General features: G+C 41.0%; 1 protein-coding gene across 2 annotated transcripts in view; it reads left to right on the top strand.

Moving 5' to 3' along the window:
* Positions 1 to 13317: 13317 nt before the first annotated feature.
* Positions 13318 to 24251, top strand: part of ASH1L (ASH1 like histone lysine methyltransferase) — a gene marked incomplete at both ends in the record, with an annotated part of 106786 nt that continues 95852 nt past the window's right edge. For both annotated transcript variants that reach the window (XM_080691920.1, XM_080691921.1), the window contains one exon: positions 13318 to 13737. In XM_080691920.1, coding sequence (XP_080548046.1) covers positions 13318 to 13737 — 420 coding nt within the window. The remainder of the gene's footprint in view (positions 13738 to 24251) is intronic.

Genomic DNA, 24251 nt, shown 5'->3' on the forward strand with positions numbered 1-24251 from the left:
CTTCACGAATTTGCGTATCAACCTTGCTCAGGGGCCATGCTAATCTTCTCTGTATCGATCCAATTTTAGTATATGTGCTGCCGAAGCGAGCACTATCCGGACATATTTTATACTTTATTTGGAAATAGGGTTTCACTAAGTTACTGAGAGCCTCACTAAGTAGCTGAGGCGGCTTCGAACCTGTGCAATCCTCCTGCCTCAGCCCCCCAAGTGCTGGGATTAACAAGAGTACGCCACCATGCCCGATTTGCCCTTTTTTATTTTTGAAACAGGATCTCACTAAATTGTGGAGGGTAAGCAGGGTGAGGTGGTGCATGCTTGTAATCCCAGCATTCAGGAGGCTGAGACAGGAGGATCATGTTTCACAGACAGCCCCAGCTACTTAGTGAGGCTCTGTTTCAAAATAAAGAAAAAAAAATAGGGCAGGGGATGTAGCTCAGAGGTTGAATGCCCCTAGGTCTCATCCCCAAACCCGGGGGGAAATATATATATATATTATTAAAAAAATAAATTGTGGAGGGTTTCCTTAAATTGCTGAGGCTTGCTTCAAACAAATGATCCCCATCTCAGCCTCCCAAGTATTGGGATTACAGGGATACACCACCACTTCCAGTGTGGAGGATACAAACTTTAGAAAGAAGAGATATCATCTGCATATGAAAGGAAATTTTTAGCTGGGCGTGGTGGCGCAGGCTTGTAATCCCTGTGCTTGGGAGGCGGAGACAGGAGGATCACGCTGGTTCGGAGCCAGCCTTGCTGGCTTAAGGTCTGGGAGTGTAGCCCAGAGATAGAAGGGCTTCCAGGAACACCAGTACCACCAAAAAAAAAAGAAAGGAAACTTTTGACCCTTCACTTCTTGTGATTGGCTGATTTTATATATTTATTATAAGAAGAACCAGGTTTCAAAGGATAAATAATTTAAGACTTACTCAGGAAGGCTTAGCGAGGGCTTTTAAGGTAAAGGAAGAACATTTGCAAAGGTATGAAAATGAATGCAACATAGGTGAATTTGCTGTAATATGATTCAGTATACTTTCAGCCCATTCGTGCATGATTTCCTGGGTCCTCTGGGCAATAGAAGATTGGTCTTTCTACTGAGATAGCATCTACCAAATAAAGATGGAAACATGTTCAGCATATTATACTCTTGTAAAAGAACTATACTGTTACATTTGAACATGATGTCTAGCAAAGATTAAGTCATGAGAATAATTGGTGTTGCATGCCTTATTCCCTCAGCATTCTGGTTAAACAGGCCTTGATTATAAGAGGTATCTAGTCAAATTAAAATGTATAATTAATTTTCTTAAAAATGAGCAAATCTCTGCCTCCATATTGGAATACATTTCCACAATTTGTTGAAAATCCTAAGTAGTAATTGAGATCATAGATTCTGATATCAGATTGACTAAGCTTAAATCTCAGTTTTACTAATTTATTGTGTGTGTGTGTGTGTGTGTGTGTGTGTGTGTGTGTGTGTGTGTTTTTTCTGGGGATTGACCCCAAGGCAACCTACTCCAAGCTATACTCCCAGCCCTTTTTTTTTTTTTAGTTTTTGTTTTGAAACAGGGTCTCCCTAGGTTGCTGAGGCTCGCTAAATTGCTAAGACTGTCCTGGAACCCGAGATCCTTCTGTCTCAGACTCCCAAATATTGGGATTCATGCATGTGTTGCCATGCCCGCCTTGATCATGTAATGTTGAGACTTGGGATCTTTGGTTTTCCTGACTGTAAACTCATGGTGATAATGATAATACTTACAGAGTTGTTGAAGGATTATACGAGAAATGTGTTTAAGAATACTAAGCATAAGCCTGGTGTGGTGGCGCATGCTTGTAATCCAGGAAAATTGTAATCTTGTAATTCAGGAGGCTGAGACAGGAGGATCCTGGTTTGTGAACAGCTTCAGCTACTTAGTGAGGCCCTCCCCAACTTGAGATCCTGTTTCCAAGTAAAGAATAAAAACTAGGGCTGGGGGTGTGCTCAGAGATGGAATGCCCCTGGGTTCCATTCCCAGACCCCCCAAAAAATGCTTAGCATAACAGCCCTAGTGTATAATACGTATTTGCTATCATTTTAGTTATTTCTCTTGTTTCCTAAAAAGAATTTATCAAAGCAAAATTCCAACCAAGGGTGGTGGCATATACCTGTAATCCCAGTATTTGGGAGGCTGAGACAGGTTAAACACAGGTTTGCAGCCATCTTCAGCAATTTAGTAAGGCCCTATTGTAACTTAGTGAGACCTGTTTTTAAAAAAAAAAAAAAAAAGTGCTGGGGGTGTAGCTCAAAGATAGAATGTTCCTGGGTTCCATCTTCAGTACCGAAAAAGAAAAAGGCAAATTACCTTCCAAGTCTGTATTTCCTAATATAAAGAATATGTAGCTAGGCATGGTGGTGCATGCTCCTAATCCTAGTACTTGGGAGGCTGAGACAGGAGGATCATGTAGGTTCAAAGCCAGCCTCAGCAACTTAGTGAGACTGTTTCCAAGTAAAATATAATATAGGACTTTGAGTGTAGTCCAGAGATAGAACAGCCCTGTGTTCCAGCCCTAGTACCACAAAAAATAACTAAAGAATACATAAAGTACTTTTTTTTTTTTCAGTAATGGAGATGGAACCCAAGGGCATTCTACCTCTGAGCTATACCCCCAGCCCTAATTTTTTTATTCTTTATTTGGAAACAGGGCCGGCCTCACTGAGTTGCAAAGGGCCTCAGTAGTAGCTAAGGCTATCTGCAAACTGCGATTCTCCTGTCTCAGCATTTTATTGTTTTTTGTTGGTTTTTTTTTTTCCCCCCGCGGGTCTAGGGATAGAACCCAGGGGCATTCGACCTCTGAGCTATACCCTCTGCCCTATTTTTCTTTATTTTGAAACCAGGTCTCACTGAGTTGCAGAGGGCCTCACCAAGTAGCTGGGGCTGTCCCCGAACCGCGATCCTCTGGTCTCAGCCTCCCAAATGCTGGGATTACAAGCGTGCGCCACCACGCCTGGCTCTGTCTCAGCATTTTAAATGCCGGGATTACAAACCTGGCATGGTGGCGCGTACTTGTAATCCCAGCACTTGGGAGACAGACAGGAGAATTGCACAGGTTTGAAGTCAGCCTCAGCTACTTAGTGAGGCTCTCAGCAACTTGGTGAGACCCTGTTTCAAAATAAAGTATAAAGTAGGTCTGGGAGTATAGCCTGGGGGATAGAAAGCCCCTGGGTTCCACCACCAGTACCACCAAAAAAAAAAAAAAAAAAAATGCTGGGATTACAAGCCTGTGCCACTATGCCTGGCTAAAGTACATTTTTGAAAGTGAATATAAGCAACTTTTTTTTTACATCTATGTTTATTTTTTCTAACTTTTAATTTTTAGGGTACTTTTTATCATATTTTCCTCACACATAAATTCTGTTTTTATCTTTTGTCATTGAAGTCCATACTAAGCTTTTATGTTCAGCTTTTAATCTTTCTACCTTCTTATCAAATCAAGTACATATTCCCAGAGTATAAGGTAAGGTATCTTATTGTGAAATTTCTTTGGCACAGACTTAGGTCTTAAAAACTGTGGGGTAATTATTATAGTTTATCTTTTTCTCTTTTTTTGGTAGTACTGGGAATTGAACCCAGCGACATTCTACCTTCAACCTACACCCTCTATCCCTCTTTTATTTTTATCTCAAAACAGGGTCTCACTGGGTTGCTGAGAATCTCACTAAATTTGCTGAGGTTGGTGACAAACCTGGGGTTTTCCAGTCTCAGCCTCCCCAAAACTTGGAGTATAGGTGTGTCGCCATGCCCTCCTGACAATTCTCTTTCTAAAGCTTAGGTGGTTTTCCTTATAAGTTTAGTGTATTAAGTTTAGTGTATTCTTGTATTTTATTTTATTTTATTTTATTTATTTTTTGTGGTACTGGGGTTCCTAGAAGCCCTTCTACCTCTGGGCTACACTCCCAGACCTATTTTTCATATTTATTTGGAAACAGGGTCTCTTAAGCCAGCGCGGCTGCCTTTGAACCTGCGTGATCCTCCTGTCTCCGCCTCCCAAGCACGGGGATTACAAGCGTGCGTCACCATGACTGGCTCTTGTATTTAAAAGCAGAAATCATATTTTTTAAAATAAAATCACCTCATTTGATTTGGAAAAAAGACCAGCGTGTATTTATTGAATGTTAATTATGTGCTAAGCTGTAGTCCTGGCAGATGAATCAAGTAAGGGTCCTCATCTATTTTAAGACTTCATACTTTATTTATGCTTTTTTGGGGGGGAGGTACTGGGAATTGAACCCAGGCACATTCTACCTTTGAGCTACATGTACTCCAGTCCTATTCTAGTTTTTGTTGGAAACAGGGTCTCACCAAGTTGCTGAGTCTATATATGGACCTATGATCCTCCTGTTTCTGCTCCTAAGTACTGGGATTATAGATTATAGGCATGTGCCACCACACCCAGCTAATTTGTGCTTTGTGTGTGTGTGTGTGTGTGTGTGTGTGTGTGTGTGTGTGTGTGTGTGATACTGTGATGGAACCCAGGGGCTTTCTACCTCTGGGCTATACTTTCAGACCTATTTTATACTTTATTTGGAAAGAGGGTCTCACTAAGTTGCTGAGAGCCTTACTGAGTAGCTGAGGCTGAATTTGAACCTGTGCCATCCTCCTGTATCAGCCCCCCAATGTGGGGATTACAAGCATGCGCCACCACGGCCGGCTATTTTATTTATTTATTTTTGGTGGCACTGGGGTTCCTGGAAGCCCTTCTATCTCCGGGCTACACTCCCAGACCTATTTTATCTATTTTATATTTTTGAAACAGGGTCTCTTACGCCAGCACAGCTGGCTTCGAACCTGTGTGATCCTCCTGTCTCTGCCTCCCAAGCATGGGGATTACAAGCGTGCGCCACCATGCCCGGCTATTCTTTATTTTTAAACAGAGTCTCACTAAGTTACTGAGGCTGTCTTCAAACCTGAGATCCTCCTGCCTCAACCTCCCAAGTACTGGAATTACAAGTGCCCAGCTCATTTGTGCATTTCAGTTTCCCTTTTCCAATACAAAAGCTTTGAGTGCTCCTGATACCTACTGCTCTCCATCATGTTACATGTGGTTCAAGCAATAGATTTGAGATTCCTGAAGGAATGTTCTGGGATATGGTTATTTTTATGCTAGAGCAAATCAATTTTGCGACAAATATCTTTTCCTTTTAAGGAATCTTTACGGTGTGCCTATATTCTATCCAGACAGTGCCTATATTCTATCCAGACAGTCCATTGGACAGTTATATTTTGGGATTTCAGTGGGTTGAGTTCTCTGTTCAGAGTCAAATTAAAACTAGTATTTAGCTCTGTGCCTTCTAACAGAAGGACTATCCACTCATTCAATAAGTATTAATTGTGTAATTACTTTATGCCAAATACTGTTTTAAGCCCGGGGTTCTAATAGTGAATGAAAATTTAAAATTATTCTCCTTATGATGCTTTCTTAAAGTAGATATTAAATAAGTGTGTGTCATGTCATAGTTTGATTATATGTTGTAAATGTAAATAAGGTTAAGAGATGTAGTCATTAGGTAAGTTCTCTTAGGCTGTGATATTTGGGCAGAGACCAAATTATATAAAGGACTTCTGAGCAACTATTTGTGACATAAATTCTGAGGCAGGAATGTAGTGGGTGAATGTAGTGGGTTGTTAAACTAATAGAAAAAGACTGAAATAGTAAATAGAGTAGGCAAGAATAATAGGAGATAGGATACTGGATAATGTAAGACTTAAATACTTGAACCGTTTTTGTTTTGGTTTTTTTTGCGGGTCTGGGGATGGAACCCAGGGGCATTTGACCTCCGAGCTACACCTCCTGCCCTATTTATTCTTTATTTTGAAACAGGGTTTCGCTAAGTTGCGGAGGGCCTCGCTAAGGACTTGAGGCTGTCTGTCCATGAACCCCACCCCAGGACCGGCAGGTGTCTAGTTTTTTGATCCTGTGTTTCTTTGTCTCTCTTCTGAAGATGGGGTCTATCTGTGTTTGCCTAGACTAGTCTGGACCTCTGAGCTCAAGCAGCCTCCCCTCAGTCTCCTGGGGAGTCGGTACCTCCAGCATGTACTACCACACCCGGCTCTCCTAGGTTTGGTAGAGTGCTGGAAGATTTTGAACAGGGAAGTGACTTATCTAATGCATAAATTTTGAAAAGTGAGAATGATGCAGGCAGGGTGGCGAGTTAGGAGGGTATTATAATAGTGGGGCAAGAATTGATTGTGGGACTGAACTTAGGGTATTAGCAGGAGGTGGAGTTAGGTGCTGGGGATGATCATTTGTTTATGCATTGTTGTGGGGTCTAGGTAAAAGAGAAGGTAAACATGATTCCACCGATGGTCTCAGCAGTTGAATGCCATTTGTGAAATGAAGAACCCTGGGAGAAACAAATTGTAGGGAGTGTGGAAATTACAAATTTGGTTTGGATATACTGACATTTCGGTTTGTATTTATTTAATCTATTTAATTTTTGGCAGTACTGGGGATTGAACCCAGGGCCATTCTACCTCCAAGAAACACTCCCAGCCCTGTTTTATTTTTGTTCTGAAGTAGGGTCTCGCTAGGTTGCTGAGAGTCTCACACCTAGCTGAGGCTGTCCTTGAACCTGCAATCCTGCCTCAGCCTCCCAAATACTGGAATTACAGAGTCATGCATGATTCTATTAAGTATTTAAAGTTGAGATACTGCGTGGGTAGTTGGTACTGTGTAGGTAATTGGATATATAGGTTTTGAATTTAGGCAAATATGGAAACCAATCAGTATAGTTGATACTATTTAGAGCTGTGGAACTTGGAGAGATTACCAGGAGAGTTAGTATAGATTAGGAGATTAGGAAGCCATGAAGTTCTTGATTTATAATGGGGTATTCTTTTTTTGTATATATGGTACTGGAGATTAAACCCAGGGGCCATTCTACCTCCAAGCTTATATCCTCAACCCTTTTCTTTCTTTCTTTTTCTTTTTTTTGAAGCAGAATCTTGTTAGGTTGCTGAGAGTCTCAGTAAATTCCTGAGGCTATCCTCAAACCTGAGATCCTCCTGTCGCAGTCTCTCAAGTAGTCTCTCAAGTACTGGGATTACAGGTGTACCCCACCATGCCCGGCCAGCATGCTTATTTTATGTGAAATTAAGAACATACTGTGTAATCCCAGGTACTCAGGAGGCTGAGGCAAGAAGACTGCAAATTTAAGGTCAGTGTTGGCAATTTAGTTGAGACCCTGTCTCAAAGTAAAAAAAAGTGGTAGAGCACTCCTGGGTTCAATCCCTAGTACCACAAAAAAGAAAAAGGGAGTGAAGTGTGGTGGCATCTACCTGTAATCCCAGTAATTGAGAGGCTGAGACAGGATTACAGGTTCATGGTCATCCTCAACAATTTAGTGGGACTCTGTTTCTAAATAAAATAGAAAATAGGACTGGGAATGTAAGTCAGAGGTAGAAGCTCTTCAGTTCAACCCCCAGTATCACAAAATTTAGTTAATGAAAATACCACTTTTTTCATTTTAAGACCCCTTTAGAATCTGGCCTTAAAGACAGAGGGTAGCCAGACATGGTGGTGCACACTTGTAATCCCAGCGCTTGGGAGGCTGAGACAGGATGGCACAAGTTTGAAGCCAGCCTCAGCTATTTAGACCAAATAAAGTATAAAAATAGGTCTGGGAGTAGAGCTCCGAGGTAGAAAAAGCCCCTGTGTTCTACCCCCAGTACCCCCCCCCCGCCCCCGCCGCCACACACAAAAAGACAGGGTTTTAACTCCTTTTTTTTTTTTTTGTGGTACTGGGGGTGGAACCCAGAGGTGTTCTATCTCCGGGCTATACTCCCAGACCTATTTTATATTTTATTTGGAAACAGGGTCTCACAAAGTTGCTGAGAGCCTCACTAAGTAGCTGAGGCTGGCTTCGAACCTGTGCGATCCTCCTGTCTCAGCCTTCTAAGCGCGGGGATTACAAGCGTGCACCACCACGCCCGGCTTTAACTCCATTTTTGATGGTGATAATAGTTATATACCTCATAAGGAATATGATACAAACCTTTGTACTCTTGCCCAGAAATTGCACACCTGTTTAAAAAAAATTGTGATAAATCAGCTGCCTGTAATCGAAGAGGCAGGAGGATTGCAGGTTCAAGGACAGCCTCAGCAAGCAGTGAGACTTTTGTCAACTTAGTGAAACCCTTTTTCAAAATGAAAATAAAATAGAGATGGATGTGTAGTGTGGAGGTAGAATTGACCTAGATTCAATTTCCAGTACCCCCCCCCCAAAAGGGACAAAGATCTACATGATGCTGTTAAGCCTTATTTGACCATTTCCCCTTTTTTGCGAATATTATATACTAATTTTCCTTGAGCATATATCTAGCAAAATTGCTGGGCCAGAAGGGGATAAGCATATTTTTATCTTTGTGTGTGTCTGTGTGTGTGTCTTGTGTGTGTTGGACAGGGGATTGAACCAGGGGCAATCTACTTCTGAGCTATACCCCAGTTCTTTTTATTTTGTATTTATTTTTACACATGTATTGGTGCATTATAATCTCATCATAATTCAGTTCATAATGATGGTGACACACATGCACACAGCATTTGCTTGGCTTTACCCCAGCTCCCTCTTCATTCCCTTTCTTCTCCATAGAGGGTATTGAGATCAACATTGCTATTCCCCGATATATACATAATGTCAGTGGAAGTGATTCTTTCATTACACCGCCTCCCTTCCCTTGGACCTCTTTCCTGGCTCCACTGGAGTTTCTTTTCCATTATCTGAAGTCCCTTTGGTATCCTGATTACTCCCTACCTTCTATGTATTAGAGAAAACACATGATCTTTCCCTCTCTGAGACTGGCTAATCTCACCTACCATAATCTTCTCCAAGTCCATCCATTTTCCTGCAAATGACGTTATTTTGTTCCCTTTTCTTGCTGAGTAGAATTCCACTGTGTGGATATCTCAAAATGCTGTAATCCATCATCTGTTGATGGATACCTAGGGCGGTTTCATAATTTGGCTATTGTGAACTGTGCTGCTATGAAGATGCATATGTATTACTACTATATATATATTTTTTATATTTTTATTTTTGTGGTACTGGGGGTGGAACTCAGGGTCTTTCTACCTCCAGGCTACACTCCCAGACCTATTTTATACTTTATTTGGAAACAGGGTCTCACTAAGTTGCTGAGAGCCTCACTAAGTAGCTGAGGCTGGCTTGGAACCTGCATGATCCTTGTGTCTCAGCTTCCCAAGTAATGGGATTACAAGCATGTGCCACCACGCCCGGCTCATTACTACAATATTCTGATTTCAATCCTTTTGGTTTTGATCCCCCCCACCCCGGTACTGGGGATGGAACCCAGTGGCATTCTACCTCCAAGCTACACCCCCAGCCCTATTTTTTATTCTTTAATTTTGAAACAGGGTCTCACTGAGTTGCAGAGGGCCTCACTAAGTAGCTGAGGCTGTCCTTGAACTGTGCATCCTTCTGTCTCAGCCTCGAATGCTGGGGTTATAAGCAAGTGCCACCACGCCCGAATCTGATTTCAATCCCTTTGGAAAGATACCCAGGAGTGATCCATCTGGATCACCAGTGACATTTCAGTAGAGACCTGAAGACAGGAGTAAGGAAATGAGGCGTGCACATATGTGATGGGAAAGTGGTCCAGGCAGAGGGATACTCCAGTGCAAATGTCTTGGGGCGCCACAGTGGAAGACTGGCTTTTACCCTGAGCACTCTAGATCCTAGAGTCTCTATGGAAGCCAATCAATGAAAAGGGAATAGGCATACTTTGATAAAATGCTGTTTAGTAAGTAGTACACATGTACAAATATAAGTAGTACAAATAAGTCTATGTAGAGTTTAGTACTAGTAACTTAAAAGTAATAAAAATGCCTAATAATTACTGCGTTTTTAGTATGCACAAAGCCCTATTCTTAATGTCTTACATATAATTTAAGCTTCATAAATACCAAGAGGTACTGTTATTACCTCTTTACAAATTGGGGGGAGGCTTATAAGCCAGTAAAAAGCAGAGCCAGCTCTGCCTGGCTCCTTTTAACTACTGCTGTGTTATGCTATGTCCAAAATATACTTCTGCTATATTTGGGTACTTACTACCTTTGAAACTTGTGATGACACATTGTGAACTGGATTTTTTACTACTTCAACAATTCCATAATTTCCATTATGGGATTCTCTCTCTCTCTCTCTTTTTTTCTTAAAGGAAAAGTCTTAAAACAATTTTTCTACTGAGGATTGAACCCAGGGCCATTCTATCTCCAAGCTATACCCCCAGCCCTATTTTTTTTCTTATTTGGAAAGAAGGGTCTCACTAGGTTTCAGAGAGCCACACTAAGTTGCTGGGGCTGGCTATGAACCTGCAATCCTTCTGGCTCAGTCTCCCAAGTACTAGGATTACAGGTGTGCACCACCATGCCTGACTAAAGCATGTAATTTAATAAAACTGGCTGGGCATGGTGGTGCATGCTAGTAATCTCAGTATTTGGGATTACTTAGTGAGGCCATCTGCAGCTTAGTGAGACCTCATTTCAAAATAAAAGAGTAAAATAAAGTTGAGGATGTAGCACAGAGGTAGAATGCCCCTGGGTTCCATCCCCAGTACCACACACACATAAAAATAAAATTTAAAAAAATTGTAAAGGCGGGTTTGGTGACACACCCTTGTAATCACAGTACTTGGGAGGCCCGAGACAAGAGAATCGCAAGTTTGTGACCTACTTCAGCTACTTAGGGAGGCCCTCTACAACTTAGTGTGCGACCCTGTTTCAAAATGAAGAATTAAGCAAAGCCTGGTGGTGCACACTTGTAATCCCCGTACTTGGGAGGCTGAGACAGGAGGATTGCTCAGGTTCAAAGCCAGCCTTGCTGGCTTAAGAGACCCTGTTTCCAAATAAAAATATAGAAAATAGGTGTCTGGGAGTGTAGCTCAGAGGTAGAAGAGTTTCGAGGAAACCCAGTACCACAAAAAAAAAAAAAAAAAAATTAAAAAAGGTATGGGGATATTGCTCTGAGGTAGAATGCCCCAGTATTGAGGTGGGCGTGGTGGCACACACTTGTAATCCCTGTGCTTGGGAGGCTAAGACAGGAGGATTGCACAGGTTCCAAGCCAGCCTCAGCTACTTAGTGAGGCTCTCAACAACTTAGTGAGACCCTGTTTCCAAATAAAATATAAAATAGGTCTGGGAGTATAGCCCGGAGATAGAACACCTCTGCGTTCCACCCCCAGTACCAAAACAACAACAACAACACAAAAAAAAAACTATAAAATATTTTAAGCCAGGCATGGTGGCACACGCTTGTAATCCCTTCGCTTGGGAGGCTAAGACAGGAGGATGACACAGGTTCGAAGCCAGCCTTAGCTACTTAGGCTGTCTGCAACTTAGTGAGACCCTGTTTCCAAATAATATATATAATTATATATGTGTGTGTGTGTGTGTGTGTGTGTGTGTGTGTGTGTGTGTAGCCCAGAGGTAGAAAACCCCTGGGTTCTACCCCCAGTACCACTACCACCACCACCCCAAATTATTTCATATATTGGTATTTTTTTTCTAATCCTGAGGATTGAACTCAAGGGTATTCTACCTCCCAGCTATGCCCCCAGCCCTATTTTTTATTCTTTATTTTGAAACAGAGTCTAACCAAGTTGCAGAAGGCCTCATTAAACTGAAGCTGACCATGAACCTTCTATCTTCCTGTCTCAGCCTCCCAAGTACTGGGATTACAAGCATGCACCCCCAGGCCCTGTATATATGGTGTTTGGGCATGGACCAAGCATCATTCTACTACTGAGCTACATCCCCCGCCCTATTTTTCATTCGTTATTTTGAAAAAAAGATCCCACTAGGTTGCTAAGGACTTAAGAATCTGAGCCTGGCAGTGAACCTGTGATCTTCCTGTCTCAGTCTCTCAAATACTGGGATTACAAGCATGTGCCATCACACCCAGCTATAGATAATATTTTCTAAGGGATAAAATGTGCTCTTTTTTCCAGATACTTTTCCTGGCTCTTAAGTCAGGCATATGTTTGAAATTAAGACAAGTCTATCCTTAAGTATAGTGAATTATTTTGTTTTGCTTTATATTCAGTAGTCAGCCTTCTCATTATATGGTAGTCTGGTTTCCTGGGAATTTTATATATGAGGGAGGGGTGCCCTATGTAGATTCTTAGTTTATGTGTTCCATCTATCATGAAATAATAAATTGGTCTACTGGTATTTTAAATATTTTATGTATTTTGAGAATTGATACATGCTCACTGACTTTCCTATAGGAAAACATGTAAAACTAAATTTGATGTTCAAAACAACTTTTACTAATCATTTGTATTATTTTTTAACATGTGTCTTTTCTATTGGATTACAAACCTCATATATTTAGAAACTGGAGGCAGGTGTGGTGGCCCATGCCTTGTTATCTCAGTACTTGAGAGTCTAAGACAGGAGGATCACAGGTCTGAGGACAATCTCAGCAATCTAGTGAGACCCTGTTTCAAAATTTAAAAAAAGGGGGGGGGAGCTGAGGATGTATCTGAGAGTTATCATGCCCTGGGTTCAGTCCTTAGTACCACACAAAATAATAAAATAGCATTTGAATTTAGTCTTTTGAGTACTTAAGATTATTTCAGGGTACATAGCATAATGCCTGGCACGCAATAGATGCTTGGAAATATTTCCTAATGGATTGGTGAATGAATTCAGATTTAAATTGCATGCTAATAGAGATTATTTTTGCCTAAGAGTCCTAACCTAAAGAGCTTGTCAGTTTCTTATAAATGGTAGGAACACTGAAACCAACCTAAAACCAGGAAAATGATCCTTTACCTTCAATAAAACTGCCTTTATTTACCAAAAAATTGGAAATTTTCTTTTAAAATGAGGGCTAAAATCATTAATTTATTTTTATCTTGAGTTTGCTTGGCCATTGGTTTCAGAAAATTATTGGTTGAATTAATAATAGTGATTCTTAAATTTTGATTTGCATTGTACCACTATATTTACTTGTTCATGATTATCTGTGGAATGATAAATTTATTTTAAAAATTTAAACATATTTATAACTGAGTAAGTCGGATTATATTATGAAGTACATTTTAACTCATTTTTAGTTGCTTACTAACTTCCTTGTTCCTTTCCCCTTGCGCCCATTTTCATGTTCATCAAAAGTTACATTTTTTCTGATAAATTTTTGTTATGATCTGTCCTGCAGAGAAAGAGATGCTGGTTGCAAGTTTTGGAAATCCCTGTTTTTTATGGAACACAGTTCTGTAAAAATTTCATAAGATAACTTGGCAATAACATACGCTTGTGATGGACCCTAGAAATACTGCTATGTTAGGATTGGGTTCTGATTCCGAAGGTTTTTCAAGAAAGAGTCCTTCTGCCATTAACACTGGCACGCTGGTCAGCAAAAGAGAAGTAGAGCTAGAGAGCAACACCGAGGAGGAAGAGGACCTTCGCAGGCGGAATCGGGAAAGAAGCATCGAAGCAGGGAAAGGTGATGGTTTGACTGACGCACAGCAGCAGTTTTCAGTGAAAGAAACAAATTTTACAGAGGGAAATTTAAAATTGAAAATTGGCCTTCAAGCTAAGAGAACTAAAAAACCTCCAAAGAACTTGGAGAATTATGTATGTCGACCTGCCATAAAAACAACTATCAAGCACCCAAGGAAAGCACTAAAAAGTGGGAAGATGACAGATGAGAAGAGTGAGCACTGTCCTCCAAAACGGGTGAGTAGAATTCTTAGTATGTAGTCATTAACAGTGTTCAGATTTCTGTGTTGTTAACCTAGTCTGTGTACATATTCCAGGAAGTTTGCTATTATTATTTCCAAATAATCACTGAGGCATTTCAAAGATGTAATAGCATGACCTTGTATATAAATTAATTATAAAATTATGACAGGTATTTTAAATGAAACATAGTTAGATTTTTACTCTTAATGTTACAATGGAAAATAATATTTGTTTTGTAATTAGAAACTCTAGGTTTTTTTGTTTGTTTTGTAATTAGAAACTTTAGGTTTTTTGTTTGTTTTTGTGGTACTGGAGGTGGAACCCAGGGGCTTTTTCTACCTTGGGCTACACTCCCAGACCTATTTTATAGGTCTCACTAAGTTGCTGAGAGCCTCACTAAATAGCTTTGAACCTGTGTGATCCTCTGGTCTCAGCCTCCCAAGCGCTGGGATTACAAGCGTGTGCCACCATGCTCGGGAACTCTAGGTTTGAATCTTGCCTTCCTATTTACTAACAGTAAGTGTGTGCACAGAATGATTAACCTGAGGTCCAAAGATGTTCAGTGGTTAACTACTACCTACGTGCCATGATGATTGAAAGGATCACATTTACCAACGTGGTGAAAGCTTTTGTTAAATTGTTTTGTAAAGTATTCCTGTTAGTGTTCCTCTAAGGCAAGTTAATATATTAGAAATGCCAGCCAAGTATGGTGGTACATACTTGTAGTCTCAGCTATGCAGGAGAGGTAAGAGGATTGCTTGAATGAGTGTTAAGTCCATCTGGGTAACAGTGAGACCCTATCTTTAAAAAAAAAAAAAGCAGCTGGGCGTGGTGGCGCACGCTTGTAATCCCCACGCTTAGGAGGCAGAGACAGGAGGATTGCGCAGGTTCGAAGCCAGCTGTGTGCGCTGGCTTAGGAGACCCTTTTTCCAAATAAAAATGTAAAAATAGGTCTGAGAGTGTAGCCTGGAGGTAGAAGGGCTTCCAGGAACCCCAGTACCACAAAAAAAAAAAAAAAAGCACACTTCTATCCTTTCTGCTAACTCTAGATTTTATGACTAATTTAACTTTGTCAGCCTCTCTAGTAAAGATAACACTTGTGTTGCATTATGTTGACCATAAGTTTTAGTCACTTCAAATTTTACCTTGTAGTTACCATGTGTGTCCACACACAGATTTAGATAGTATGGATACATAAATAAGTCATTGGATTTAGAGAAAAAGAGTTGGCTTAACATTTCAGTTAATATTTAGGAATATTCTTCACTTTATAAAATGACTCTTTTTATCTATTCTGAGCCTTATTTGCCTCATGTCTAGAGATTAATACCTTATTTATTTATTTATTTATTTAGGTGCTGGGGGGTTGACCTGGGCATTCTACTTTAGAGGTAGACCTTGAGCCAGTTTAATTTTTATTTGGTAATAGAGTCTTACTAAGTTGCTGAGGGTTTTATGAAGTTCCTGAGACTGGCCTGGTACCTGATACCTGTTTTACGTATTTATTTTTGTGTGTGGTACTGGGGATTGAACCCTGGGGCATTCTACCTCTTGAGTTACACCCCCAGCCCTATTTTATTTTTTATTTGAAAACAGGGTCTGGTTGACTTGCCGAGAACTTTGCTACATTGCCAAGCCTATCTTTAACCTGCAGTCCTCCTGTTCTAGCCTCCCAAGTTCAAGGATTACAGGTGTGGACCACCACACCTAGCTTACTATCTGTCTTAAAATAACATATTTAGCAGTTCTTGAGAGGCAGAAACAAGAGGATTGAGGCCAACTCTTAGTAACTTAGACATCCTTTCAAAATAAAACAGGATTGGGGGTATGGCTCAGAGGTTAGAAAGTCCCTGGGTTCAATCTCTGGTACCACCAAAAAAAGAAAAGAACAAAAACCAAAAGATTGTGGTTTTAATACAGATTGCACTGCATCTGTAGATTACTTTTGGTGGTAATTGTCATCTTGGCAATATCAAGTCTAAGCCAGGTGTGGTGTCATATGCTTGTAATCCCAGTACTTGGGAGCTGAGTCAGGAGGATCACAGATTCAAAGCCAGCCTCAGTAATATAGTGAGGCTTTCATCAACCTAGGGAGACCCCGTTTCCAAATAAATATAACCAGGCACGGATGGAGTGTAGCTTGGAGGTAGAATGCCTCTGGTTTCAATCCCTAGTACCACAAATATATATATATATATGTCTTCCAACCATGAATGTGGGGTGTCTTTCATTAATTTTTGTCTTTAATTTCAGCAGAATTTTGTAAAAATTTTGGTGCATAAGCCATTCACTCCTATTATAGGAAAGTCTTTTTTTTTTAATGCTTTTGGAAACAGTATTAGTTTTAATTTCCTTTTCAAATTGTTCATTGTAAATATATAGAAGTATGACTGATTTTTTTTTTTTTTTTTCGGATCTGGGGGTGGAACCCAGGGGCATTAGACCTCCGAGCAACACCCCCTGCCCTATTTTTTACTATTTATTTTGAAATTGGATCTCACTGAGTTGCAGAGGGCCTCACTAAGTAGCTGAGGCTGTCTGCGAACCATGATCCTTCAGTCTCAGCCTCCCGAATGCTGGGATTACAAAGGTGTGCCACCACGCCCGGCTGTATGATTGATTTTTGCATGTTGAATTTTATACCCTAAAGTCGCTGAAATTATTGGCATAGTATTTTCATTCTTTAAGAGCTTCTGAGCCGGGCATGGTGGCGCACGCTTGTAATCCCCGCACTTGGGAGGCTGAGAAAGGAGGATCACGCAAGTTCGAAGCTAGCCTTCTCTAGTTTAAGAGACCCTGTTTCCAAATAAAAAATATAAAATAGGTCTGGGAGTGTAGCCCGGAGGTAACAAGGCCCCTGGGCTCCATCCGGGTACCACCACCACACACACACACACACACACACACACACACACACACAGAATTTCTGTGTATTAAGATTATGTCATATGACTATAGCTCATACATCATACATGTGTTCATACATTTATGGCATGACATGTTGTATAGTTTTAATAGATACCTTTATTCTTTTGATTTGGTGAGACACTTCTGTGATTCACAATGTTTAAAGATGTAAAAAAAAATATATTTTTTGGCACTGATGAGTGAACCCAGAGGCATTTTGCTTCTGAGCTACATCCCCAGCCCTATTTTATTTATTTATTTATTTATTTATTTATTTATTTAGAAACAGGGTCTCACTAAATTGCTGAGAGCCTCACCTAAGTAGCTGAGGCTGGCTTCGAGCCTGTACAATCCTCTTGTCTCAGCCTCTCAAGTACTTGGATTATAAGCGTGCACCACCATGCCCAGCTGTGTGTGTATTTATTATTTATTTTGTGGTACTAGGGATGGGACCCCAGGGACATCTACTTCTGAGCTATACCCAGCCTTATTTTATTTTGTAGTTTGAAATAGGGTCTTAGTTTGCTGTGAGCCTCACTAATTTGCTAAGGCTTGCCTCAAACCTGCAGTCTTGCTGTCAGCCTCCCAAGTACTGGGATTACAGGCGTATGCCACAGCACCCACCTTATTTTTGGTTTTGAAACAGGGTCTTGCTTACATTGCTGAAGCTATCCTGAACCTATAGTCCTCCATCTCTACCTCCCATACAATCCTCTATCTCAGCCTCCCAAATACGGGGATTATAGGTGTGCACCACCACTCTCTGTTCCTAACTTAATTCATAAACTTTTACCTTTAGAGTTTCTGGATTTTTGATATAGCATTAGAAGACCCTTCATCATTCTGTTTATAAAAGATTTCATTTTAAAAAAAATTTAGCCGGGTGTGGTGGCACATGCCTATAATCCCAGTACTTGGGAGTATTGAAGGTTTGAGGACAGCCTGAACAAGCAGTGAGATGCTCTTCAACATACTGAGACCCTGTTTCAAAATAAAGTCCTATACAGCTAGAGGTGCATCTCGGAGGTACCAAAAAAAAATTGTGTGACTTTTCTATATTTCGGGTTTTTTTTTGCAGACTGGGGATTGAACCCAGAGACATTCTACTACTGAGCTACACTCCCAACTTTTCTTATTTTTTATGTTGAGACAGAGTCTTGCTACATTATGGCATGCTAACCTTGAACCTGTTATCTACCTGTCTCAGATTCTCCAGTACTGGCTGATGCATTTCATTTTTAGCATAGAAATCACTGATCTATTAGAGTTTATGGTAGTGTAAGAGTTGTGGTTCAAACTTTATCTCTTTCTAGATGCTCCATGCATTGTTTCAACACTGTTAAAAAGAAATCATCAGCTATGAGGAGGCTTAGGTAGTGGGATCACAAGCATAAAGCCAGTGTCTGCAGCTTAGTGAGATACTGCTTTGATCCCCAGTACTGAGAGGGAAAAAAACCCTCTGGCTTTACCTCTCTGATTTGATACATGACTTTGTCCTACACTGAATTTCCTTAAAAGCTTGAGTGTGGTCTGGCTTTCCATTTTGTTACTTTATTTGTGATTGTGTTATAGTTTAACTTTTACACATAGAACTAATTCTTTCTCATTTCTCACATTTTGGCAGTGCTTTTTGCATTCTTGCTTATTTATCAGCACAGTACAATTTTAGTAAAAGTTTTCCCTATAGCTAATTATGAAATTTGTATTTATTATTATTACTATTATTATTATTGTTGTTATTATTATTATTATTATTAATTTTGTGGTGCTGGGGATTGAACCCAGGGACATTCAACCTCTGAGCTATACCCCCAGCCCGATTTTTTATTCTTTATTTTGAAACAGGGTCTCACTAAGTAGCTCAGGCTGGCTGCAAACCTGTGTTCCTCCTGTCTCAGCCTCCCAAGTGCTGGGATTACAAGTGTTTGCCACCACACCCAGCCTAGGACAGGTGTTTCTTTTGTTGTTGTTTTGTTTTGTTTACAGTACTGGAGATTGAACCTTGCAGTACTGGGGCATTCTACTTTCGAGCTCTACTCACAGCCCGGTTGGTTGGTTGGTTGGTTGGTTCTGGGGTTGGGACCCAGGGACATTCTACCTCCAATCTATACCCTGAGCCCTATTTTTTATTCTTTATTTGGAAACAGGGTCTCACTGAGTTGCTGAGAGCCTCAATAAGTAGCCAAGGCTGGCTTCAAACCTATGAAATCCTCCTGTCTCCGCCTCTCAAGTACTGGGATTACAAGCATGTGCCACCATGCCCAGCTTTTTTAAATTTATTTATTTATTTATTTATTATTTATTTAATTTATTTTTTGCGGGTCTAGGGATGGAACCCAGGGGGCATTCGACCTCCTAGCTATACTCCCTGCCCTATTTTTTATTCATTATTTTGAAATCGGGTCTCATTGAGTTGCAGAGAGCCTCACTAAGTAGCTGAGGCTGTCCGTGAACCTCGATTCTCCAGTCTCAGCCTCCGTAATGCTGGGATCACAAGCATATGCCACCACGCCTGGTCTTATCTTTTATTTTGAAACAGGACTCATTAAGTTACTGAGATTGGCAATGAACCTGCAATCCTCCTGTCTCCGCCTCCTAAGTACTGGGATTACAAGTGTGCGCCACAACACTCAGTTTATGAAGCTTGTATTTTGATCATCTTTGTCTGTGGTTGAAGTTGGAGTTTAAAGCTTTGATTTGTTTTGTCAAGAATTAGGGTATGTTGCTAACACTTCCTGGGGGCTCCACATTGTCTCTAGATCATGATTTGATCCATTTACCCTCTGGACGATCCTTTCTATTTAGGTCTGCCCCATTTTTTTTCTTTCTTCCTTTCTTTTTAGTCCTTTTAGAGATAATTTATTATTTCTTATGAGGGCAGCAGTGCAGTAAACATACCTTTTTTTTTTGTGTGGTACTGGGGATAGAACCCTTCTACCTCTGGGCTACACTCCCAGACCTATTTTATGCTTTTTTATTTTTGGAAACAGGGTCTCTTAAGCCAACGCGGCTGGCATCCATCCTCCTCTCTTTGCCTCCCAAGCGCAGGGATTACAAACGTGCGTTACCACACCCAGCTAACATTATAACTTAAACTAGTTTAATTTACTTTGTTGAATAAAAGGCTTTTCATCATATTTAGTTTGCCATTTGGCTAGAAGTAGTCTTTTGTTCCTGATTTTTGTGGTATTAGAATTGAACCCTGGGGCATTCTACCTCTGAACTATACTCCCAGCCCTATTTTATCTTATTTTACTTTATTTTATAGGTACTGGTGATTGAACCAAGGTGTATTCTTGAGCTGTACTCCCAGTCCTGTTTTATATATTTATTTACTTTTGGGGGCACTATAGATTGAATGCAGGAGCATTCTACCTTTGAGCTACACTCCCAGTCCTACTTTATTTTTTTATTTTGAAACAGGGTCTTGCTAACTTACTGAGGACCACACTAAGTTGCTGAGGCTGGCCTCAATCCTGTGATCCTCCTTTTTCAGTCTCCCAAGCAGTGCGATTACAGGTGTGTGCCACTATGCCCCACTTGTTTTATAAGAAATGCATTCATTATTAATTATATAGCAGGAGCTGTGCATGGTGGCACATGCTTGTAATCCTGGTCCTTGTGAAGCTGAGATAGGAGGATCACAAGTTTAAGGACAGCCTCAACAATTTAGTGGGGCTGTCAGAAACCTAGTAAGACCCTGTTTCCAAATAAGAAATAAAATACGTCTGGGGGTGTAGCTCTGAAGGAGAAAGCCTCTGGATTCAATTCTCAAAAAAAACTTGTGTGTGCGAGCGTGCATGCACACACACAGACTCTCACTCATTCACTCAGCAGGGTTTTCTGTCTTTTTCTTTCTAAAGTGTAAAGAAGCCGGGTGTGGTAGCGCACACTTGCATTTGGGAGGCTGAGACCGGAGGCTCGTGGTTCGTGGACAGCCTCAGCTACTTAGTGAGGCCCTCTGCAACTCAGTGAGACCCTGTTTCAAAATGGTATATTCATTCTTCAACAGTATTTGATAGAGTGAGAGTGGAAGTAGAAGTCATAATAATATTTACTGGGATTTATCACTAACTTGAGAAGAGGTAATCCTGGCATGGTGGCACATGCATGTAATCCCTGTACTTGGGAGGCTAAGACAGGAAGAGGATTGCAGCCATATAGTGAGGCCCTTTGCAACTTAGTGAGACCCTGTTTCAAAATATAGAATAAAAAAATAGCACTGGGAATGTAGCTTAGAGGTAGAATGCCCCTGGGTTCCATCTCTAAGGCCACAAAAAAAGCCAGGCATGGTGGCGCACGCTTGTAATCCCCACGCTTGGGAGGCAGAGACAGGAGGATCGTGCAGGTTCGAAATCAGCCGCGCTGGCGTAAGAGACCCTGTTTCAAAAATATAAAAGAGATAAAATAGGTCTGGGAGTGTAGCCCGGAGATAGAAAGGCTTCCAGGAACCCCAGTACCACCAAAAAAAAAGAAGGAAAAAATATTTTTTATTTGAAACAAGATCTCACTGAGTTGCTGAGCTTGATTTGTATCTTTAATGTTAGTCTTACCAATAATATAGTACCTGAATTTTTTTTCATAAATCTGTACATAGTTAATAGTGAACTTGCCAAGTGTTGTTGCCCCTGTTTGTAATCTCAGTACTTGAGAGGCTGAGAGGAGGATCACAAGTTTGAGGACAGTAACATAGCAAGATTCTAAACAACCTAGTGAGTCCATGTTTCAAAATTTAAAAAGAATATATATATATATATATATATTTTTTTTTTTTTTTGCGGGTCTGGGGATGGAACCTAGGGGCATTCTACCTCCGAGCTACACCCCCTGCCTTATTTTTTTATTCTTTATTTTGAAACCAGGTCTCACTGAGTTGCAGAGGACCTCACTAAGTACTGAGGCTGTCTGTGAACCGCAATCCTCCAGGTCTCAGCCTCCCAAATGCTGGGATTACAAGCGTGTGCCACCACGCCTGGCAAGAAATTATTTTTAAAAAAGGTCTGGAGAGCTGAGCGTGGTGGCGCACGCTTGTAATCCCAGCATTTGGGAGGCTGAGACCTAAAAATCCCAGTTCGCGGACAACCTCAGCTACCAACTTAGTGAGATCCTGTTTCAAAATAAAGAATTAAAAAAAAAAAATAGGGCAGGGGTATATCTCGGAGGTTGAATGCTCCTGGGTTTCATTTCCAGACCTGCAAAAAAAAACACATCTGGGGAGTTGTTCAGCGTGGTGGTGCATGCTTGGTAGAGCTCCTGTAGGTCCCAGAACTACGACAGCAGATGGCATTAGAGACTAAGTTAAAGGATGGGTTGCAGGGATTTAACTATTAAATGGGGAAGAAAAGTGAGGTGTATAGTGGCATCAGAATATAACTGGTAGCCGGGTGTGGTGGCACACTTGTAATCCCAGTACTTGGGAGATGGAGACAGGAGGATCCGGATTCACAGCCAGCTACTTACTGAGGCCCTCTGCAACTTAGTGAGACCCTGTTTCAAAACAAATAATAAAAAATCGGGCTGGGGATGTATTTCAGAGGTAGAATGCCCCTGGGTTCAATCCCTAGCACGCGCGTGCGCACGCGCGTGTGCGCGCACACACACACACACAAAATAAAATACAACTGGCAGAGGTCAGCTTTTCCCTTGAGTATTGTCTGTTCCAAGATTATGTGTGTGTGCATTTTTTTAAACCATCCACTTAAAAAATATAGTAATTAAGAATTTTCTTCCAGCCGGGCGTGGTGGCACACGCTTGTAATCCTCACACTTGAGAGGTAAAGACAGGAGGATCGTGCAGGTTCGAAGCCAGCTGTGTGCGCTGGCTTAGGAGACCCTGTTTCCAAATAAAAATGTAAAAATAGGTCTGGGAGTGTAGCCCGGAGGTAGAAGGGCTTCCAGGAACCCCAGTACCACCAAAAAAAAAAAAAAAAAAAAAGAATTTTCTTCCACGGCTGTGGATATAGCTTGGTGGTAGAGTGCCTGCCTAACATGTGCTGCAAGGCCATGAATTTGATCCCAAGCATAGCAAATCAAAAACAAAGGCAAAAAATTACTTTGTAGAAGAAAAAGCATTGTATGAAGTTACATGTCTGCCTGTACTAACCTCTACCTCAAACTAAAAGATGAAAAATAGGAAACTTGTCTAGGCCTCTAATAGGCCTTTTTTCTTTTCTTTTCTTTTTTAATGTGTCTGGGGATGGAACCCAGGGGCATTTGACTTCTGAGCTATACCCCCTGCCCTATTTTTTATTCTTTATCTTGAAACAGGGTCTCACTAAGTTGCAGAGAGCCTCGCCAAGTAGGTGAGACTGTCTGCGAACCTTGATCCTCCAGTCTCAGCCTCCCAAATGCTGGGATTACAAACCTGTGCTACCACGCCCAGCTCTAATAGGTCTTTCATTATGAGTAATACCACTTTGTACCAGCAGAGGCTGAGTCAAGAGGATAGAGGGTTCCTGGCCAGCCTTAGCTACTTAGTGAGGCCCTCCCAAGTTGCTGAGGCTGGCCATGTACCTGAACCTCCTGTCTCAGCCTTCCAAGTACTGGGATTACAAGCATGCACCACCACGCTCAGCTCCAGAAATTTTTTTTGGCGGTATTGGGGGTGAACCCAGGGGCTTTTCTACCCTTGAGTTATACTCCCAGACACATTTTATATTTTATTTGGAAACAGGGTCTCACTAAGTTGCTGAGAGCCTAAGTAACTGAGGCTGGCTTTGAACCTGTGCAATCGTCCTGTCTCAGCATCCCAAGCCCGGGGATTAAAAGTGTGCGCCACCACGCCCAGATCAGAAATATTTTTAAAAAGAGACATTTAAAATATCATAATTTAGCCAGGTGTGGTAGTGCACGCTTGTAATCCCAGTATTTGGGAGGCTGAGACAGAGGATTGCAGGTTCAAAGCCAGCCTCAGCAGCTTAGTGAGGCTCTCAGCAACTTAGTGAGACCCTGTTTCCAAATAAAATATAAAATAGGTCTGGAGGTGTAACATGGAGGTAGAAGGCCCCTGGGTTCCATACCCAGTATCACACACACATACACAAAAAAATTCACAATTGAAATTGTAAAGCTCAATATAAATTTAAGACAGCAATTTAGTCATAGCTGAAGCAAAATTTAGTGAACTGAAGAACAGATCCGAAGAAATTCCTCAGAATGGGGCAGCAGCTTAGTGAGACCTTTTTTCAAAATAAAGAATAAAGAGCCGGGCCTGGTGGCACATGCTTATAAATTCCAGCATTCGGGAAGCTGAGACTGGAGGATCACAGTTCGCGAACAGCCTCAGCTACTTAGTGAGGACCTCTGCAACTCAGACTGTTTCAAAATAAAGAATATATATATATATATATATATATATATATATATATATATATATATGGCAGTGGGTGTAGCTTAGAGGTCAAATGCTCCTGGGTTCCATGCAAACAAAAAAAAAGAAAGAATAAAGCTGGGGGTATAGCTTGAAGTAGAATGCCTCTGGGTTCAATCTACAAAACTAAAAAAAAAAAAAGAAAAAGAAAGAAAGAAAAAGAAAAAAATTGTAGCCAGACCTTATTTATGGTACTGGATTGAACTCAGAGGCATTCTATCCCTTATTATTT

This window comes from Muscardinus avellanarius (genome assembly GCF_963383645.1).
Source record: "Muscardinus avellanarius genome assembly, chromosome: 3".
In the NCBI taxonomy this organism is placed as follows: domain Eukaryota; kingdom Metazoa; phylum Chordata; class Mammalia; order Rodentia; family Gliridae; genus Muscardinus; species Muscardinus avellanarius.